This window comes from Onychostruthus taczanowskii, unplaced genomic scaffold (genome assembly GCF_017590055.1).
Source record: "Onychostruthus taczanowskii isolate IOZ18803 unplaced genomic scaffold, ASM1759005v1 scaffold19, whole genome shotgun sequence".
Classification (NCBI taxonomy): Eukaryota; Metazoa; Chordata; class Aves; order Passeriformes; family Passeridae; genus Onychostruthus; species Onychostruthus taczanowskii.
In genome coordinates, this window is record NW_024499128.1 from 110,660 (window position 1) to 130,997 (window position 20,338).

General features: G+C 50.4%; 1 protein-coding gene across 2 annotated transcripts; it reads right to left on the minus strand.

Moving 5' to 3' along the window:
* Positions 1 to 504: 504 nt before the first annotated feature.
* NAA60 (N-alpha-acetyltransferase 60, NatF catalytic subunit) lies at positions 505 to 20,191 on the minus strand. Of its 2 annotated transcripts, XM_041402032.1 has the most exons (7): positions 20,067 to 20,191; positions 8,851 to 8,966; positions 7,600 to 7,729; positions 6,350 to 6,446; positions 3,965 to 4,199; positions 3,062 to 3,245; positions 505 to 2,457 (listed from the first exon to the last, which is right to left on the minus strand). In XM_041402032.1, exons 2-6 carry the CDS (start codon positions 8,958 to 8,960, stop codon positions 3,089 to 3,091), a joined length of 729 nt encoding a protein of 242 aa, XP_041257966.1. In that variant the 5' UTR covers positions 8,961 to 8,966; positions 20,067 to 20,191; the 3' UTR covers positions 505 to 2,457; positions 3,062 to 3,088. The 2 variants fall into 2 exon arrangements, with proteins under 2 accessions (XP_041257966.1, XP_041257967.1); XM_041402033.1 differs by lacking the exon at positions 20,067 to 20,191 and having other exon boundaries at positions 7,600 to 7,670; positions 8,851 to 8,947.
* Between the last annotated feature and the right edge of the window lie 147 nt (positions 20,192 to 20,338).

A 20,338-nucleotide genomic window follows, 5' to 3' on the forward strand; every position in this document is an offset into this window, starting at 1 on the left:
TTTGGGATTGTTCTTGAGGGTTGGTGCAGAGCTGGTGGTGACCCTGAGCTGGGGAGGTGCAGGGTGGGGGAGCTGGGGGTGGCAGGAGAGGTGTGGGCTGGCTCAGGTGCTTCACCACGACAGCCCTTGAGTTTGGGTTGCTCCAGAGTGCCTTGTGCTCCCCAGGGCTCCAGGCAGGGCTGGCAGCAGCTTGTCCCAGGTGCAGGAGCAGCTCCCAAGCACAGGCTGTGCCTGAGGGCCTTGGTCCTGACTGAAGTGGGCACAGCCGGCGAGGAGCCCAGTGCTGCAGCTGCGCCTTAGGAAAACCCACCCGTCCTGCAGTTCTGTTGGAAGGGCAGGATCAGCCCTCGTGGAGCTGCTTCCCCTTCCCTGGCCCACCTCTCCCTGGCTTGGAGCAGCAGCAGCAGCTCCCCGAGCCCCACAGAAAAGGGTCTGTGGTCAACCCGCCGAGGGGCAGGGCACAAGCAGCTGGTCAGAGGCGGATTCTCTGCAGGGACAGACAACTCAAAAAAGGTTTGGTTTAATTGAAGATGTTTAGCAAGAGGTTCTTCAATAAATAATGGGCTATGGTGGGGACAGGGCTGACACCTCAGGACAGGGTGGTACGAAGACACACAGACCAGTCACAGCTCCTTTGGGATGTGCTCGAGTAGCGGAGTTGGGTTGTGTAAGGGACAGGAGGGAAACTAGGGACAGACACACATCAGCCCCAGGCAGTCAGGAGAGAAGAGCTTCATTCTGGTCCAGAGAAAGCAAGTGCTGAGAAAAAAATGGGCTTGGGCTGCTAAAGAAACTCAACCAACAGATGTGTTAAGTAAAAGCGGATAAGCAAAAATACCCCAAACTGGTAACAACGGAGGCTGGAAGGGTGTCAGGGGCCCTGAGGAGGCACTGGGGCTGGGGTGGAGCTGCCTACAAAGTGCCACTGGCACTGCTGAACTAAAGGGTGGCCAGAGACGACATACGGATGGGATGGAAGAGGCCCACTACGAGGGCAGCCCTTGCACCTTGGGGCTTGAAGGTCTCAAAGGCTGGGCTTTCCATCACTGCCCTGTTTGACCCTTTTAAACACCTCTTTACCTTTTCTTTGAGCCCCAGGACCAGCACCTCCCAGAACAGCCTGGTGCTGCTCTCAGACACGAAACGTGCCAGCCCCTGAGGCTGCCTGCTCTCCAGCCTGGCACCAGTCACAGCAGCTCATCTCCTGCATCCTTTTATTAGTGAGCTCCCGGGGCTGGTCACTGACAGGGCTTTCAGTGCCCATCCAGGCTGAAGGTGCTTGTTGGCTCTTCTAAGGCCCACCCTGTGTCACCCCCAGGGCCTGCCCAGCCCCTGCCACAGCTGGCAGTGCCAGCCCATCCAGGCCCTGCTCTAGCGTGGGGCCCTCAGTTCCCATCCCACTTAAAAAATGAGGTTGGAATAAGGAACTTGGTGCTGAGCAGGGGAAGAGCCTTGGCCAGGGAAGGGGGATTTGCCGTGGGAATAGCAGGGCCCCTGGCCTGGCTGCACATGAGCTACTCAGGCCAGCCAGAGGCTCCTGGACAGGACTGGGCAGCCAGTGAGAGACTGCCCAGCACAGCCCAGAGGTGCCCAGACCACAGCCCACAGCCCAGCACTGAGCAGCTGGGGCACCTTCCTCAGCTAGGGAAAGCTGTTGTGATCTGTGCACACATCCCATCCCTCAAGATCCTGCAAAGTCCAGCCTGGTGCCAAGGAAGGGGAGAAGGGCTCTGGACCAGACTCTACACTCCCAGCTCCCAACCCTGCTACATTCCATCCTGGACAAAGGCAGAAAGATCTATACATATAATACATATATATTTCACTATGAAATAGCAATTTCATTCCCTGCCTTCTACTTTATGCATCCTGAATTATATGCTTCTTTTTACATCACTCAGAGGGCTGGTGGGGCTGGGTAGTTTCTCATGCGAGGCAGTTGCTCTCCCTGGAAGTTACCCACAGGACGCACCAGCAGCTGATGTGGCAGGACCTAAACATGATTCCCTTTCCTCCCTTTCTCCTGCCCCAGCTGCCCCCTACCCCAGCAACAAGGGCAGCCTCTGCCCTGGCAGCCAGGGCTTCCCAGTCCATTTAAGTGGTTCCTCAGTGCAGATCCATGAACCTCCCTCAGCTGCTCTCAGCAGCTGTGGATGGAGCGGGAGCAGCAGCTGAGCCCCTCCCACGACATCCCGGCTATGGGGAGGAGCAAACCGAGGCGAGGGGAGTGGCGGGGACAGTGCAGCATGCACACGCAGTGGTGACGCCAGGGGCCCGGGCTGCCGCGCCGCCAGGCCCGCCGCACCCACGTGGGGAGCCGGGGCTGCAGCCCCAGGGTGAAGTTCTACCAAAGGTCAGGCCCTGCGGAACAGGGAGTCCCGTCCGGGGCCGGGTCACCGGCCAAGAGCTGTCATCACTGGAACCAGAGCCGCGTGTCAGGTGGAAGGAGAAACAATCCTATGGAAAGAAAAGAGGGCAGATGTTTTAGGGAAACACTTAGGGAAGGTGTGCTGGGGAGCCACTGTCCTGGAAACAGAGACACGTGCAATGGCACTGGCAGCACTGGGGCCTCCAGTCACTGTGCTGGGGCTCTGAGGGCTCAGGAACTGAGCTGCACTCTGCTCCAGCAGCTGGCAAAAGGGAAGGCACAGCAGGTTCCACCTGCTGTTGGCTTTGGGCTCCAGTAAACAGGGTCAGAATTTTATTTTCCTTCAAATGAAAGCTGCAGGAGTTCAGCTGCTGGCTGGAGCTGGAGCACAGCCATGCCCAAACTCACTCCAGGATCTGTCACAGAACAGTGGCCATGGCAGGGAAGGGAGCTGTCCCCAGCACCCACCTGCACTTCCTGTAGTGAGATGGGAAAAGGGAAGGGACAGCAGGTTCCACCTGCTGTTGGCTTTGGGCTCCAGTAAACAGGGTCAGAATTTTATTTTCCTTCAAATGAAAGCTGCAGGAGTTCAGCTGCTGGCTGGAGCTGGAGCACAGCCATGCCCAAACTCACTCCAGGATCTGTCACAGAACAGTGGCCATGGCAGGGAAGGGAGCTGTCCCCAGCACCCACCTGCACTTCCTGTGCGCCCCCAGTCCGTCACATTGTCCGGCTGTACTCGATGCTGCTCTTGGCAGAAATGCCAGACCAGGGCAGGAGGCTGCAGAGGAGGCTCTGGGCTTGTCTGTATATCCTCTGGGGAATGGAGCAGGGGCTCAGGCTGGCGAGCGTGGAGCCAATGTGCTGTAGGTAGTCAGTGGCCACCAGTTAAGGACAGCAACACTTACACTGTAACTAAGCAAAGAACATCCATCACTCCCGGAGCTGCCCTGCCTGCAGGGACCCCTGACACAGTGGAAGCTGTTCAGCTCAGTCAGATCTGCTCCTTGCTATCACTGCCTCTACTTTTCCATCAAAAGCAGCTCTGCTCTGCCCTGTAAAGGCTGGCAGTTTGGGAAGGGAGCTCCAGCTGGTGTGGGAAATACCTGCTCTAGGCAGTTCCCTTTGCACTCCACAGAAGATCCTGTGAGGATAGCAATCCATCCCCCTGCCCAGGGAGGTTGGAACTGACCAGCTACACCCAGGAACGATCAAGTTTCTTCTCCATGATCCATTGACCTGAAACAAATCCCCTAAGTCAGTGTGGGAGCAGCCTGCTGAGATCCAAGCCAGCCCAGGCTCTTAGGGGATCCCAGGTCACAGGAAGCAAGACCAAGGGTTTCTCTGCCCTGTTCATGGCTAAATCCTGCACCCTACAAGCCAAAGAACACCCAGAACTTTGGCTTAACACCAGCACTTGCTCTCACTGGCATCCAACTTGCTCCAACCATTCCACATCAAGTAACTTTAATCCTCCTTCCAGCTCCAGATTAAACCCACATCTGAGCAGGTTTCAGTTCCCACATCTACCCACACTCTGCTGTTAACCCAAACCAGGGTTGGGCCTCTGCTCAGCAGCCTGCAGGGAAAGGATATAAGATTGTCCAGGGTGGGTGCCCGCCGTTGATGTACAGGACGTAGGTGAAGCCATCCTTGAGGACCCCTCGGATGGAATAGTAATAGGGCAGGTAGTGGTGCTGTTTAAAGTCTCTGTTTTCATAGAAGTTTATTGCTGTGTTGTTGGTGGTGAGCACGTGCAGGTAGATGGCTTTGCAGTGGTCCTGGGCAGTGGTGGAGATGTGATCTTTCAGACTCTCCAGCAAGAGGGAACCTGTTGAAGGGAAGGCAGCACAGTGTGTGTGGGGCCCAGCTGAGCCCTCCTGCACCAGGGATTGCTGCACACACCTGGAGACCCCAAATCCCACCCAGTTCTCACAGGACCTTCTACATGGCTTTCTTACACGGCCTCACCTATGACCACAGCTTCAAACCCCAGAGATTTTAAAGACACAAACCTCTGCCTCAATAACCCCAAGCATGAGACAGAACTTTGTCAATACTGCTCATCCCCAGCCAAGCAGTAACTCCTGGCTTTGGGGAGGTCAGTGACTCATTTTCAATTGTATCAGTTCCATCCCATACATGTATTTATTTTAAAGCCATTTGATACAGCAGAGTGTCAAAACAGAACTTCACAAGCAGGTTATTGTATTGTGCCTGCTGAACTTGAATAAAAATCTAAGAACTGCTGGGATTTTAAGATGCCTTCTAAGGAGGAGTGGAGACAGTCTCCTCCAGCCTGGATTTGCTGCAGCCAGCAGGAAAAACCAGAGAAGGGGTCAGAGGATACTCCAGCCCCAAGAGACAAGACCTGGGGGTTCATCCACACCACCTCAACATGGCATGAAGGACCCAGCAGAACCTGCATGGGAACTTCTTCCAGCAGGTGTGGTAACACCAGGCTAAAGAATCAGCCTGACTAATACACAGGGGAGATGGCAGCTGCTGTTTCACAATCCCCAGGGCCTGCAGGACTCCCTGGAGGACCCACAGGATTTCAGAGCAGAAGTCAACAGCACTGACTTCACGTTCTCTTGATACTTACTGAGACTCTGTATCAGCCAAGACCAAAAAAAACACTGAGACATCAACAAAAGATCAGTTCAATTTTGTTATGAGATATTCCAATCTTCTACCTCACAGAAATCCAGCTGTTCTGTGTTTTAAGAACAGCAGAGAACTAGAAAACAAACCCTTTCACAAAAATCAGAGCAAATCAGAGCTTTAGTGCTCAGAGGCATGGCTGGATTGAAGAGCCTACTGCATGAAAGGCTACAGCTTCAAACACCAATAGGAAAACTCAAGAGAAAGGTCTCAGAAAAAGCAGCAGCAGCTTTTTTTAGGTTGTCTTGCTACAGGTGCAAGCTCTAAGTTTTTGAGAGAGCACAGCAACATGCTGTGCAGATGGAATGGATACAGGAAATACTGACTCTGAAAGGAGAAAATTCCAGCAAGATAGATCTGGGGAAAAAATAGGATTTGAAAATTAGGAGGAGACTGAAAACCACCATAATTTTACATAAAGATCTCTTTACCAGCCTCTGTGATCATTCTGTGCTACCACATTCTTCTTTGTACTGGAAAATCCTCTCCAGTGGCATTCTAATGGAAGGTTTAAACACTGCTCTCACCAAGGACTCTGTGGTCATTTCTTTATGTATCCTCTAAGTTTAAACCTCTCCAAACATGCCTGGGGGAGAAGGGAGGACTTGGAGGTGCTGAGTTATACCCATATCCACTGAAGAGATGCAGGTGTGCACCCCTGGGTCACGCTGCCAAACCTGGCCCCTTCCCTTCTGCAATCAGAGATCCACACCCTGCCTGAAATGGCTCTGGAAGGGCAGCACTTGGTGACAGAACACAACTGCTCTAAACAGAGGGAAAGCCTTTCTGACCCCAGGATTTCAAATGGCTGCAGGAATGCTGCATTTGGCAGCACACATTCAGAGCTGACTTGTACATTCGAGATCTAATCAGGCACAAGTTACACTATTTTCCAGTTCCCTTGTGGTTTTCTCACAGTTTGTTCTATCTGTTGAAGATGAAAGATTAAAAGCAGCTCTTTTTTCTGCCTCAGGGATCAGACTGCTGGTACCCAGAAAGAAAATAATTTCAAACCCTGCTTCTGGGTGAAGTTCTCACACTTTCAGACAGTCTCAGCAGCACCAGGGTGAGCTTTTGGTGTGCTCAGCTGGCCCCTGGGAACAAGATTGACAAAGGCCTGTGCTCTGTGGAAATACTTGCACATTGTGTTGTGCCCACACCAGTAAAACCTCCCAGTGCACCTGCACTATCCCACCTGCTGGAACCAGTCACAGGTAAGCCTTTCCCATTCCCCCAGGGATACTGCAGGGAGACACTGGAGCTCCTTCAGTCATACCTGGCAAATACACCAACAGCTGGCACTGAGCAGCATCTTACCTATTCCATGTTTTCTGAACTCCTTCACCACTCCAAGACTCAGGATGTAAGCAACTTGAGTATCCACAGGAAAATTGGAAGCTAGGATATCTCCATCCTGTGTAGAGATGGGATAGGTTTTTTAATAGGGTACCTGGGGAGGCACAGGAGAAAGCAAGAACCCTGTACTGGAACTCCTCAAGGCTGAAGCAGGAAACTTCTCTTAACTGAACAGTCTTAGCTGAAGCTTTTGGGATGGAAGTTAAAATATCCAAGCATGGGGCTATTCCTATTTTCACATCATCCTCCCAGAGGCAGAACACAAACCATGCTATTTCCTACCTATGTACATTATTTGTGGGTTAGGGACAGAACATGCTTGCTTTCTTTACCAGAAGGATTCAAAGTGCCAGTTCTGGAGCCACCCAGCAGTGTTGAGATCAACCCAGCAAGTCCTTGTGGCCTGCAAGCTGCACCTGAGCTGTGTCAGCTGGGGAGGAGAAGAAGCACATTCCACAGGCCCAAATGCCCAGAGCAGTGCCTGAATCAACCCTTGGCTTTCAGCTTGTCTGGAACAAGAGCCTTTCGGAGAAGTTGCTGAAAATGCAGCTTCTGACTTTGATCAGCTTTGAGATGAAGCCAGACAGCTGAGGTGAAGAGACCCATGTGCTACCCTGTGCATGTTGGGTTATTGTTTAACCACATCACTGAGGGCCTTCCAGGAGTCAGGCACTCCCTGCACTGCCCCTGCTTTTTTTTTAGTGTTCTTCTCCCATGCTGTCTTCACTGACCATCTCTTCTTTCCCTCTCTGCTGCACTGGACTGTATCTCCTGGACTCCAAGCTCTGTTATCTCTGAAGTCCAAGCTCTCTGCAGACAGGTTACCTCCCCTCAGGGTTTGGGACAGGGACTGTGTAAAGGGAAGAGTTTCTGCAGGAAAGAGTACAGCTGACCCAGTACAGCCAAGGAAGCTTTTAAGAAAAAAAGTTTTGTGCTCTCACAGCTACACCAGCCATGGCCAGGGATTAGCCTGCAGGATCTGATCCCTCAGCTCCCCACGGGGGCCATGCCCCAGCAGGAAGAGCTTCTGTGGTACCACACAGTCCCTCACCTCCATTAGCAGGAAATCAGCATGTGCTTCACTCCTTACACTAACTGAGACCAAGTGTCTGAATAGGGCAGGGAAAAGCCCCACCCCAAACAGGTGCCATCCCCATTCCCCACAGCAGGGGGTGGATTCTGTCCTGCTGAAGCCCAGGGTAGTCACATACCTCTTTGTGAACCTTGGTCCTGCTCTTGATCTCTGCCACTATCATCCCCACGATGGAGCCTCTGTACGTGGCTGCGAGGGAAAAGAACTTCTTGTTGGAAGTGATATCTCGGTACCATGAGTCAGGGTACCTGGGAAGGAACCAGAAACAGCAATGTCTGGGGATGCAAAGCCCATGGGAACAGCCTTCAGATGCTCCTCAACTGGAAACAGTTGTTGCATCCCATTTAGTGCCATGGGTTCTTTCATCATGTAATGGCCTCCTGCCTTGCTAAGAGAATCACATTTTCAGCTTACAGTCTTTGCCCAGAGCTTTCACATCCATCTTTAGCAAGTTCTTTTTAAATGCAAGATCCATCTGCCCTCATCTAAGAGCGTAAGGATCTCATTAATTTGATACATATGTAAAAAAAATGCTGCACATTGATAGGGAAAAAAAATCATCACACCACCAGCCTCCAGTTCTCCTCCTCCTTCTGCAGCTACTAAAGGGAAACTACTTTATGTTCATTTATTTCCAAATGAGAGTTCAGCATGTCTTGCCTTTAAAATAAATCTACAAACTCAAAATATTATGAATGCTTTTGCTGATTTGTTACATTTTATTCAATCTTAATTATAATCTGCTAGAATTCTCTATGAAGCTAAGGTTAAAAATCCATGAAGTCTAGAGCTATGGTTTCCCTGGATGCTTTAGGCCAGAAATCTGTCAGTGTCCCCCAGAAAAGCTCCTGAGCAGCCACGGGCATTGACCAAGTGTGGATTTGGGGAGCTGGCCTGGGGCAGGCTGAGATCAGCTGTATGGGAGGAGCAGCTCCAAGGGAAGCACTGCTCAGCTCCCCAGGACATTCAGAGCAGCCCCTCAGGAACAACTCTGTGCCAGCTCTGATGGTGCTGTCCCAGCACCCCGCTCCAGGACACAACTTCCTTTCACAAGCACAGGGATTCTGTCCTTTTTCCTGCAGGTGTTGCCCTTCCCCACCACATCCAGTCTTTCTCAAGAAGCTGATCCATCCCTTTAATGACAAAGCCCATTTTCCTGCCCAAATGCACACACAGGAAGTTTCTGATGACTCCAGTATGCTGCAGGACAGGCAGCAAAGGACCTTTAATACCACCACCACCACAGTGCACAGATTCCCAACCCGCTGCTGTCCTGGCAACAGCTCTGAGGCTACACCGAGCTGGAGCAGTGCAGGTTGACCCCATTTGTCCCAAAGCCCCCAGCTGCCACCCCAAAGCAGGCACATACTCTATAGGGAACCAGTCTCCACAGAGCTGTTTCACCGTGTCTATGTCATCGTGGCAGAGCAGGCGCAGGTTCACATCCGTCAGTGCAGTCGGGGGCACCTCCTCTGTCATTCACGCCTGCAGGGGAAGGAAGCAGAGAGCCGTGCTGGAACACAGGGTCTGATCCAACAGCACCAGGAGGGGCTTCTTATGGACAAAGGAATTTCCCAGGAAAGTGAGTTTTCAGGGGAGATGAAGCAAAACAGAACACCATTGACCTGAGAAGGAACTTAAAGCTGTGCTGGCCTTGGGACAAGCCCAGCTCGCAGCTGAGCCTGACCCATCCCTCCAGCCCCATATCCAGGCACATCCTGATCCCTGGGAGCACAGTCTGGTGACTCTGTGTGCGAGGAGCACGTGGCCACCAGCCCTTCCAAAAAGAGCATTAAATGAGCCAACAGTGTGCCAAGTGTACCTTATGTTGCATGGAGCTCTTCAAACGGCCGTGCAGCACCAACATTTTGTTAAAACAAAACTGAACTAACAGCTTAAAAAGGAAGCACTGCTGGAGATCATTTAGAAAGTCCTCTTGCACAACCCTGCCATCTCCAGTGAGTACGTATGCAGAGGATTCCATCTCTAGAAAATGTTCATTTTGTTTAACCTATGCCTGTGAAATGAGATCTGGTTTCATTTCCCCTCGTTCCTGTGTGCCACAGCTCCTCCCAGCCCAGCACGGAGCACTCAGATGCAGAAATGCCAGGACACCTTTCCTCCATAGCCCTGCCATGATCTGAGCACGAATAGAACACTCGCTGCAATGTCTTCGGCCTTTTTAAACAAACAGCAGGGGGAAAGAAGCAAGCGATAGCTAAAGTGGTTGTAAAAGCATTTGTAGCACTGATGGATGACTGGAGAACACATTTTAGGCATGACAAAGCCCCACACGAGACACACAAGGTGAGTGGAGACAGGAGGAGTCGTTTCCTTCATCTCTCTCACTCTGAGCCTCCGAGGTAAAAGAACCAGACCAGAATGCAAATTTAAAAACCAAAGCCACTGCCCTTAACAAAAACAAATTACTTAAAATTTTTACTTTCTTTTCCCAATTTTAAGAGTCTCAAGTCTTGGTTTCAAAGTGCCAGGTTATAAGGGAAAAGCTGCATAGAGGAATGTTTGTCTATGCCCTCCTGTGAAAAGGGATGCTCAGCTCTCCAGTGTTCTTGATTTAAAGCTCAGAGCTCAAGGAGGAACAGTTTTAAACACACTCCCCTTTGGACTGCATATGCCATTTGAGCAGCTTCAACACAAATATTGTAACTGGCAAAGTTGCAACTGCCAGTTTGGGGAATTTTAGGTTGCCAAACTTACAATTTAGCCATTAATTACAAATTAAGTTACTGAACATTCTTGGACAAGCTCTCAGGCACATGGTGGGATTCTCTGGGTGTCCTGTGCAGGGCCAGGAGTTGGACTCAAGTGACCCTGATGGGTCCCTCCCCTTCAGCATATTCTAGGATTCTACTCTGCCAGTTACAGTCACTCTGTATGGAAATGGATCATTTGTTCCTCTCCAAAGAATTCCTTAAAAAGCATCACAGCTATTTTCCAGCCTGTTCTAGGACTGTGGCTGCCTGTTTACTTGAGCAGCCCACAGCATTCACAGTCAGTCCAGGTGCCAGTTTTAAAACTACTTAAGCCCCTACAAAATCTGCATTCCTTGCTGCCTTTACAACTTCTTTTACACTCCCAGAACTGCTCAAGCCCTCAGAGGCCAGACTTGGAATCTGTATCCTGTCTCAGTGGTGCACACACTCCCCACCCCCAGCCTCTGGCGACCTTTTAAAAGCCTCAGCTTCACCCCATGGGACCCTGAAGAAAGAAGGATAAACATTTGCTGGCTGAGGCTCATCTGACCCACACCACTGGTTCCGGATGCTGTGGACCCCAGTTTCACCCCCCAGCCCTGCTGAACCCTTTGCTGAGCCATTTCAGAGCTGTGACACACCACAGGATCGTTTCTCTTGCAAAGTTTCAATGCCCCTGTAAGGGAACACCCCTTCTCAGCATTAATAAATCAGAGAGAAATGAAACCACCATGCCAGAGGCACGGCTTTGCTAATGAGTAGAAAAGGCAGGGCAGCACAGGACACATTCCTGTGAGGATTAGTCCATGTGTATTTAACACCGTGTTCTCAAAGAGCTGGGCAAGCATTACGCATTATCCTGGAGCTGAAGCCAGCCTCCATCAAGTAATCCATGACTGTTTTGTTGAACAGGATAATCCCCCTCCCCTCAAATTCAGACACCCACGGCTGGTTGTGTTTGCAAGGACTCAATCCAGATGCTCCAGCACATTTAAAGGACATTTGGGACACCCATCTGGCACTGTGTCCTGCCACTGGGGCTTAGGAGAGCAGAGCTGTGCCCCTTGCTCCTGGCTAGGTGTCACTGCTGCTGGAGGAGCTGTGGGAAGTGGCTGCTATGAGCAAGAAAGAAGAAATTCCAGGCAAATCAATTCCCTTCATACCCAGGTGACAGCCTCTGAGTCTTCTGGGATACCTGGAAAAACCCCCAAGAGCAGGTCCTGGCCCTGGGCACAGCCAGTGGCAATGCTGTCCTTAGCAAGGACAATGCAATGCCAAAGTCCTGAACTCAAGTCCCAGCCAACACAGTGACCTAAGTGTCACCTTTAGAGTCAACTTAAGAGGACAAAATACATGCTTGAAAGCACAAAATAAAACAAAAAGAGTATCAGTGTAAAATAAAACCCTGAAAGTTAAAAGGGCCTTTAGGGGTTTAGAGACAGCAACACTGACAACACAAGTTCTGACCTCTGAGACCAAATGGTGGCTACTGTGAAGCCAAATGCAGACTCCAGGGGCATGTGGTTAATTCAAGGGTGTCCACGGCCACTTTGGAAGGCCAAAGTGAACTTATTTATTTTAATATCTTTTTCTCAAGTGTCAGCCTTTGGTTCACATGATAGTCTGGGAGGTGATGTGGCCAACACCACGCACTGTCCCCGCTCCTGGGGGCACAGTGACCTCACCCTTCTGTCCAAGCAGGAAGCACTTCAGGAGGATTAGAAAATAAGCCTACATTTCATATTTTATTTAACATTTCATGCTTACAAAGGGATAGTGCAGATAAACATTTGAAAAAGCTCTGAGGACACCCTCTTACAAAACACTGCAGTCAGGAGCAAGTAGAGCTAGAAACTGAGCATTTAATTCCCTTTCTTACCTAAAATGTGCAGATATTAATGCATAACACATTCATTTCAAAAATACAGGGAAGCATAAAAGTTTTAAGCATTTTGACTAGTTTTCTGCCTTGCTCTATTGAAACAAATCTAGCAAAATGTTTTGGCCTCAAGTGAATTGGGTAGCTCAGAGGAGCCTGTGAAATCGTTATGACAAATATTTAGCAGCAATAGAAGTTGGATGAAAAGAAATAGTAAATGCATCACTAAATAAGCCAACTTGACATAATTTTAATCTAAAGTACATTGTGAGGCCTGAACTTGCTGTTTAAAAATGATGTCATAAATCAATAGCTCTAGCTATAATGAGCAGCATTTCACAGTTGTGTCCAAAAGGCAGCAGAGCCTCTGGCTCCAGCACTGGCCCAGCCATGGCTGGGCCTCCAGGGGCTGTCCCTGCTCACCCAGCACGATGCAGCCAAGCACAGGCACTGCCATTCCCACCACCAGCACCTCCAGAGCCTGTGGAGAAGGAGCAGCTCTTGTCTAGAGCCAGCTGCAGGAACAGTTTCTTTACATGGACCAGATGTTTCACAGCTAAGACACCTCAGCTCAAGCTCTTCTCAAGAGCAGGAGGTTTTCATTCCCTCTTAGAGCTCCTGTATTTTAAAAAAATCATAATAAAACCTACAGAAGATCACACTTCTAGAGAGACAGGCAGCCACACAGAACCAGCACTCTTAATCCAGCAGGGTGCTCAAATGAAGGATAAAGCCTGATGCTTTGGCGACAGCTGCTTAAATGTGTTTGAAAATCCCTTCAGCACTTCCATACCTACAAAAACCTGGCCAAGTGGTTCTACAAGTTGAGATTTCCCTTGTTTAGCACTGTTAGACATGTTTTAACAATGTTTTTGCCTTGTGCATCCTGCAAAAATGAGCTGGATTCCACCAGCAAACAAGATGCTGGTTTCATTAATTTTTGACTTTTAGCTTCCAAGCAGATAAACTCATGAAATTCCCAAATAAAAAATTTATCATCTAGCAACAAATATCACTGAATTTCCTAGCAGGATAAAAGCCAGGTAATCTTGGTTTGACTAAAGTCAGACAAATAGCAACTAGGATTGTTTACAACTCTAATTCCCATTAGGGATGTATTGACTTTAAATTTAGTGTTCACACAAAAACCAAAGTGAAGGAATCTTCTTCACTTGCAGAAACAAAGCTGGATCGAAGTTCATCGATATCTTTTACTTTATGTAAAACCTAATTGAGATCAATTCATCCTACAGAAAGCAGCAGAGCTGCAGGGAAGAATAAAGAGAAGCCCTGGCAGGCTGTGGGTGCTCACAAACGGGTGCCATAATTCAGGCAGCATTGTCCCTACAGGCACACCCAGCCAGGTGTCCCAGCACCCCCAACATTAAACAGTTCAGATCCTTAAAGACTCAGGATGAAGATTTTCACCTTCAGGAATTCAAAGCATTCACTTTGTGCACACTTCTGCTGGATTATTAAGGATTATCTGCTACCCTTCCACAGGAGGAAAAGATTAAGTTCCTGCAGATGACTCCCAAGGACACATCACAAAGGGGCTGTCCCAGAGGAAGGGCAGTGACACCAAACAACACACTGGGCACAGGGAGGGGGGCTGGCCTGTCCTGCCAGCTCCTGCCCAGCACTGCAGGACACGTCACAGAGCCTCTATTTCACTTTACAGACACTCCCTGCACACAGGGACAGAGATGGATTTCCCTGTGCCTGGTTCCCTCACACCAGAGGTGCTGCTGCAGTGTCACCACCAAATCCTTGTTTCCAACTCCAGTCAGCATCTGGACAGTCCTCAGATCCCGGTAACACAAGATTTGCAGGAAAGAAAATTAATAACATTTGGCATCCTCTCTCACTTGTAAGTAAATAGGATCAAACAAAGCTCAGAGAGAATCTGAAAGCTACCAAAATGCAGGATTTTAGCTGTGACTGATCACCACAATACCCAAACCAGCCACAAAGTCTGCTGTTATCTTCCAGTGCATGAGCAGGAATTTTCACAGCTATAAGTGTCTCTGTCTTGTGCTGTCTGGCACTGGGGATTTGATTTATATTAAACCATTCAGTCTGGACCAGTCTAATTCCACAAAGCAGTACAGATTTCCCTGCTGCATTTCATTTTCAGCTTACTGTGTTTTTAGGTTACTGGTCTCGCAGGGAATGTTCCACACAGACACCTCTGTCACCAAGCTCCTTTCATTTAATACAATGAAAGTGCAACTGGATTTCAAAACATCGTGGATTCATTACCAAGAATCTCAAAGAGGCACTTCCAGGACTTAGGGCAACATTATCCAAGCAACAGGAGCCAAATTTTTAAAGATATTTAAAGACTTGGCTTGACAGCTTCTCAGTACTACTTCAAGTATGGTCATAGAATAAAAAAAATTAGGTTGGAAAGACCCTTTAGGGTTTAACCCAACTTAGATCAGGTTGCTTAGACCCACATAATGTCAGTGAGAAGCAAATCTCTTCACCCTGCCTGGAATCAGACCAGTCCCTTTGGATCTAAAGGCACAACTGGAAGGTGGGACATCAAATGTGCTGCCTGCACCAACACCCCCAGCTCTGCCAGTGTGCAATGCAAGCACACCTGGCAGGGCATTTGTTACACTCTGCTCATCCATTTAACGCTCCTGCTCCTTCTAGGAATGCCACACAGGTTCATTTGGGACAGGTAGCACACAAACCCTACAAGGCAGAGCTCCCCTCATTCCCACTTTTGTTAAGCAAACCCTCAGAGCCTGGACCCAGGGTCACACCTGAACACTGATTGTTTCACCTCCATCCCTGTACACTCAGCACATCCCAAGCACATCCCACAGGAGTGCTGCCCTAAACTGCCAGAACTTCATTCCCTGCACTAGCAAAAGCTTGGAGTGAGTGAGATTCTTAATGAGAAATCTGGGACAAAATGACTGATTCTGTGCCTTGGTCTGAAAAATACACAGTACCATGGGTGGCAGCAGGCTCTGACTGTGTGACTTCACAACAGCCCAGAACACCTTTTGATCCATGTTTCTCTGCCTTTTCTACCAGAATCAAAAGCACTGAGCCTCAAAGCCCCTCGTGGGCCACAGGTCACTCTGGGCTGTGCACTAGCTCAATATTGGAGCTCCCCAATATTTAAATTCCTTCAGCAGAAGCTTCTTCCTCTGCAGAAAATGCCCTCTCAACCACCTGCCCTGGCACAGCTCCCCAGGCTGCCACATGAGGAACACACCAGGTTAATCCAGCCCTGCCATGTGGATCCCATCTGCCCCAAAGCACATCCCAAGCACTAATGGGATTCTCTTGGGGACATGACTCTGGAGAAAGGAGTTTGTCAGTGCCTGGACTTTCTTGCCCAGTAAATCCACCCAGGGCAGTGCGCTTGACTAGCACCCCACAGTGGAGGAGGGCAACACCCAGTGAGCTCGGGGAAGAAGGTGTTGTAAGGAAAGCCGAACTCACCTCAGCCCCAGGGAGGCTGTGGGGTAACCTTGGGTTGAGATGAGACATCTGCACCAGTGAATTGTCAGCTGTCCTGAGCCAATTAATGATCACATCTTCCTGAGAGAGCTACACCAACATGGCAGGAATACAACACAGCTGAGCCCAAAGTGTAACAACTGGACAATTTTACTTTACAAATTTACTTTAAAAAAGTAAATTTTGAAGGAAGCAAAGCAGGCTTCAAACTGTGTACTCCTTCCTGAGCACACAGAGACCAGGAAGAGGCACCTGGATTTGGATCCATCCATACACTGCCATCATTGTGTTCAGCTTCTGCTGTGATTTCAGCATGTTGCTGATCAATCAGACTCCCACCTAACACCAAACGAGTCAGCTGGATTTTACACCCTCCTCGTGTGGAACAAGAGCTTGGCCAGAGCTCGTTGAACTCCGACAGCCAGGAAGGCAGCACTGTCACACACAGCCTGGGAAACCCATCCTGGCAATCAGCCCTCCTCCTAAAGACTCACCCTAGATGGCTCAGACTATTTTTCCTCAGCTCTGAAATGCTGAAAACACTGCTCTAAGAACAGATTTGTGCCTTGTCTAGAGCTCCACACAATTTTCCACTCTGCCCTCATCGAGGTGTGCACCACAGCACTGAAAGCCTCCAAGCCAAACACCCAGAATCCCTGTCACTGACACCTTGGCCTCCTGCCATGAAGGAGCAGGATTTGAAACAGTCCCCAAAAGGATATTAAAAGGTGAGAAGGCAAAATGTAGTTCTACCTGTGTAGCAAGCAGTGTTATTTATTAGAAATAAAGAACACTTACTGTTAGTGAAAATCCTTTTATACCCCTGATCTTCTGCACACTCGGAGCTGGACTTGTCAGACTTCCAGCAGCAGAAATCATTAATGTTTTGTATGTGGGTCACTTTCTGGGCTGTTCTTTCACCTTACAGCTCTGGAAACATTACTGGAGCCGTGGATTTCACAGGAGCCAGTCCCCAAAGGAAGTGTCTCTAAAGCACACTGCACAAGGCCTGGCTTCCTGCTGCCCCAGATACAGCAATTCCTCTGGGGAATGGCAAACAAGAATCTCTAAGAAGGTTTTGCTGTTAAATCTTTTCTTGTTAAGACGAGGAAGGGAAAATCTGCTTTGTGACAGTGGCACTGTGGGGAGTCCAAACCCAAGGGTCACAAAAGAGGCACACTGGCAACAAGATCCTGGCTGGAGGGAACATTTAATACACAGCAAGTTCCCTCTTCCTGCAAAAAAACCAAAAAACAAAAAATCCCCAAACAATCCATCACACCTGCAGGCCTGCTGCCCTTTCTGAATTAGAATAAACAGGCACACAGAAAATGTAGTGACTGAAAACCCAGCGAGAAATGCAGCCTACAAACCCCTGGGGAAGGGAATTTGAGACTGCCTCCATTTCCTGCACACTGTCCTCATTATGGAGCAGCATCTACGAAACCCAGCCCCTCCACCTACACCCTCACAGGAGACACCAACACAACTGCCCAGAAGTTACTGCAAACAAGGGGCTTTCAAATAAAATACATTTTGAAAAAGCTTGAAAAGAACATTCCTTCCTCAGTTGTCAGACAAGTGCCCCAAAGCCAACACCTCTCCAAGATCCCAAGTTTAAAATGTGAGCCAAAATGGGTTCCTTTCCTTTCCTTTTCCCAGCATGAGACTCTCACGTTCAACTCAAAAATTCCACTGCTGCTGTTTTAAACTAACAGCATTTAAAATGGATTCTGGCACAGCTGTCTGCTCTGACAGCACAGCAATAAGCTGAGAAGCAGAAATTAAAAACTTTATTAAGAGTTGATGTTGGAAAACTGAGCAGCTCCTGTTCCTCCCTCTCTGCAGGGTGGAAGGTGGGTGGGGGGACAGCTCAAAAGGAGTCTTTTAGCAACACTGTGCACTGAAGCCCCAGACCTGCTGTGACAGGTCAGACCCAGGAAGGGAGGAGTGATCCCACTCTGCAGTGGTTTTGGAGAGCTCTTGGCTTGCCAGCTTGTAGACAAGGTGCAGATCTAAGGCAGATCTTTTCTGCCGTCACCCTGAACAGCAATTGGTTCTTTAAAAGCACCTGAACACGTCAGGGAAGGGAATCCCTGCCCAGCCCAGCAGCCTGGGAGCCTCAGGAAGGCAGAGCTGCAGGATTCCTGAATCAGCCCTGCCAGGAAGTGCCTGAGCTGGCCCCTGCCGTTCCTCAGGTATTTACAGCAGTGCTGGCACCCTGAGTCAGCCTCTGCAGGCTCAGCTTCACCTCTCACTCCATGAATTACACTGGGAGTGGCTGGGGTGGGGGCCAGAGAGGGACAAAGGAGGCAGGAAATGAGAGAATGGCTTTTGGGGTGGCAGGACCAGCTCAAACCAGCTGGCAGGCTCTGAGCCCAGCACTGACTCACAGACCGCACTGGCCCAAGCCCTGTACTCAGAACACCCCCAAAAAACCCCATCCCCACATGCAAATAAAGATCAACCTTACTGGCAAAGAATTAACACCAGACATGAGAGAAGCACCAGACTTTGGTAATAAAAATAAATGCACGTGCTCTGTCAAAGGCTCTTTGGCTAAAGAGCATTTTCTAAATTCCACTGGCAGCTCCCACAATGTTTCACCACACCCACCTCCAGTGTGGATAGTAGTGATAGGAGTCAGGATGACTGACACTGGTTTAGGAAAAGAAGTGAAAATTAAGAATGCCACAGGTTTTAAGAGGCATTCACAGCACAGCCACTTCCCAAGGAGTCAGACACGAGAAGTCAATTTGCCTTAAGCTCATCAAACAATCTGCTGAGAGAAAGAGCAGCAGCTTCAAAGAGCAAAAATACATTGTCAGCACCACCAGCAAATGGTTCTTCCTTTGCCACCAGGTGTGGAAACACTAATTAGAGCAGTTTACAAGATGTAACAGAATTACTTTTTAACCTGCCAGAGAAAACCTTCTGCTGTAAAAGCCTGGTCCCTGTCACTGCTGCTGAGGGGGCGAGGCTGCTCAGGTTTGTCTGGTAAATGAGCTCACACATTAATTACCACACACTGGACAGATCCAGCAGCTGGGTTTGGGGTTTTTTTTGGTTTGTTTTCTTTTTCACCTCACTTGTGAGACACCTGCTAGAGTTCATTCCAACAGACAATTGGATAATCTGAAAACACACCATGCTCTAGTGCTCCAAAATGCTCCCAAGTGTCCTCCATAAAGACTTCTGAGGATACTAACCTGGACTAAGGAGAGTCTGAGGCAGATTAAAAGAAATTAATTACAGGAATTAATTAGATTAAAATCATTTAGGATGAGTCCACAGTGAAAAGAGAGTCCATTCAGCAGGTTCATAACAACTGGATGGAAGGGGAGAGGAACAGAAATGCAAAAGTGGCTGAAGATCCTTTGGGACAGGCACAGATCTGCAGGAAGGTGAAATCTAAAGCTACTGGCAGCTGCAGAAAGCTCCCACAATGCCAAAAGCCAAGTAAACTATAAACTGGTAGATTAAAAAAAGGACTGGAGCTTGAAGAAATGCAAAATTTGTGTTGAGCACCACAAGGGGGAAAGCATCCACGCTCAGTGAGAACATCTCTGGCCCAGCAGCAAAGCAGGACACCGGGAATCAGCAGAACACAGAGGGGCAAGATCCATCTAAAGGAGCCTGGTCTGAGGTAGGTGCAGATATTTAATGTCCCCGTGTCTGTGAATTGCACACCAGAGGGGAAGGAAAGGTGGCCAAGGGTCAGGAGCTCGGCAAGATCACCCAGAGCGGGCTGGGAGCTGCTGCAGCGCAGCAAAGTCGGGAAAAACCAGCAGGCACCGAGAGGCCGAGCTCACACTCAACACGGCACCGCAGTGAAACACTCAGGCGGCGAGCAGGGGGACACGAAACTCGTGCGATGCCCGTAACCCCGAGCGGATTGCCCGCGACACGTTCAACTCCCGGCTGGACACAGCAACGCCGGCGGCCTCCGCACACCGCTCCAACACAGCCAGCCGCCAGCAAACAAACCGCAGCGAGCCCGAGCGGCCCCGGCCTGCCCGCGGGAACACCGGCCTGCCCCCGGGAACACCGGCCCGAGCGGCCCCGGCCTGGCCCCGGGAACACCGGCCTGCCCCCGGGAACACCGGCCCGAGCGGCCCCGGCCTGCCCGCGGGAACACCGGCCTGCCCGCGGGAACACCGGCCCGAGCGGCCCCGGCCTGCCCGCGGGAACACCGGCCCGAGCGGCCCCGGCCTGCCCCCGGGAACACCGGGCCCGGGGCACGCGGATTCCGCCCTTCCCTGGGGAATCCGGCCGCGAAGGAGCAGGAAACGGGGACGGACGCAGGCGATGACAATGGCACCCAGCTCTGCGTTACCGGGAAGGACGGGAGCACAGCCCCAGGGCCCGGACTCGCCGCGACCTACGGGCGGGGGAGCCGGGTTGCCATGGCAACTGCGCGGGGCCCGGCCCGCCCCGGGAGAAATCGCCATGACGACGCCAGCCCCCTTCCCCAGCACAGAGACGCCCCCCAAACTCTTCCCCGCTCACCTGGGAGGGGCGGCGGACGCGCCCTCAGCACATCCCGGGCGGCGGAACCGGACGGAGGAGCGCCGGGCACGGACACCGGCGGCACTTCCTCAACCGGGCACCGCGCAGTAACGCGCCTCCCCATTGGCTGGCCGCAGGGCACGTGGCCACGGGCGCCGCGCATGCGCATAGAGGCGCGGCGGTCTCCTGAAGCCACGCGGGCGGCGCCGCGAGGGGAACGCGGTCGGTAATTAAGGGAGGGGTAATTAAAGGAGGGGTGATTAAGGGAGCGT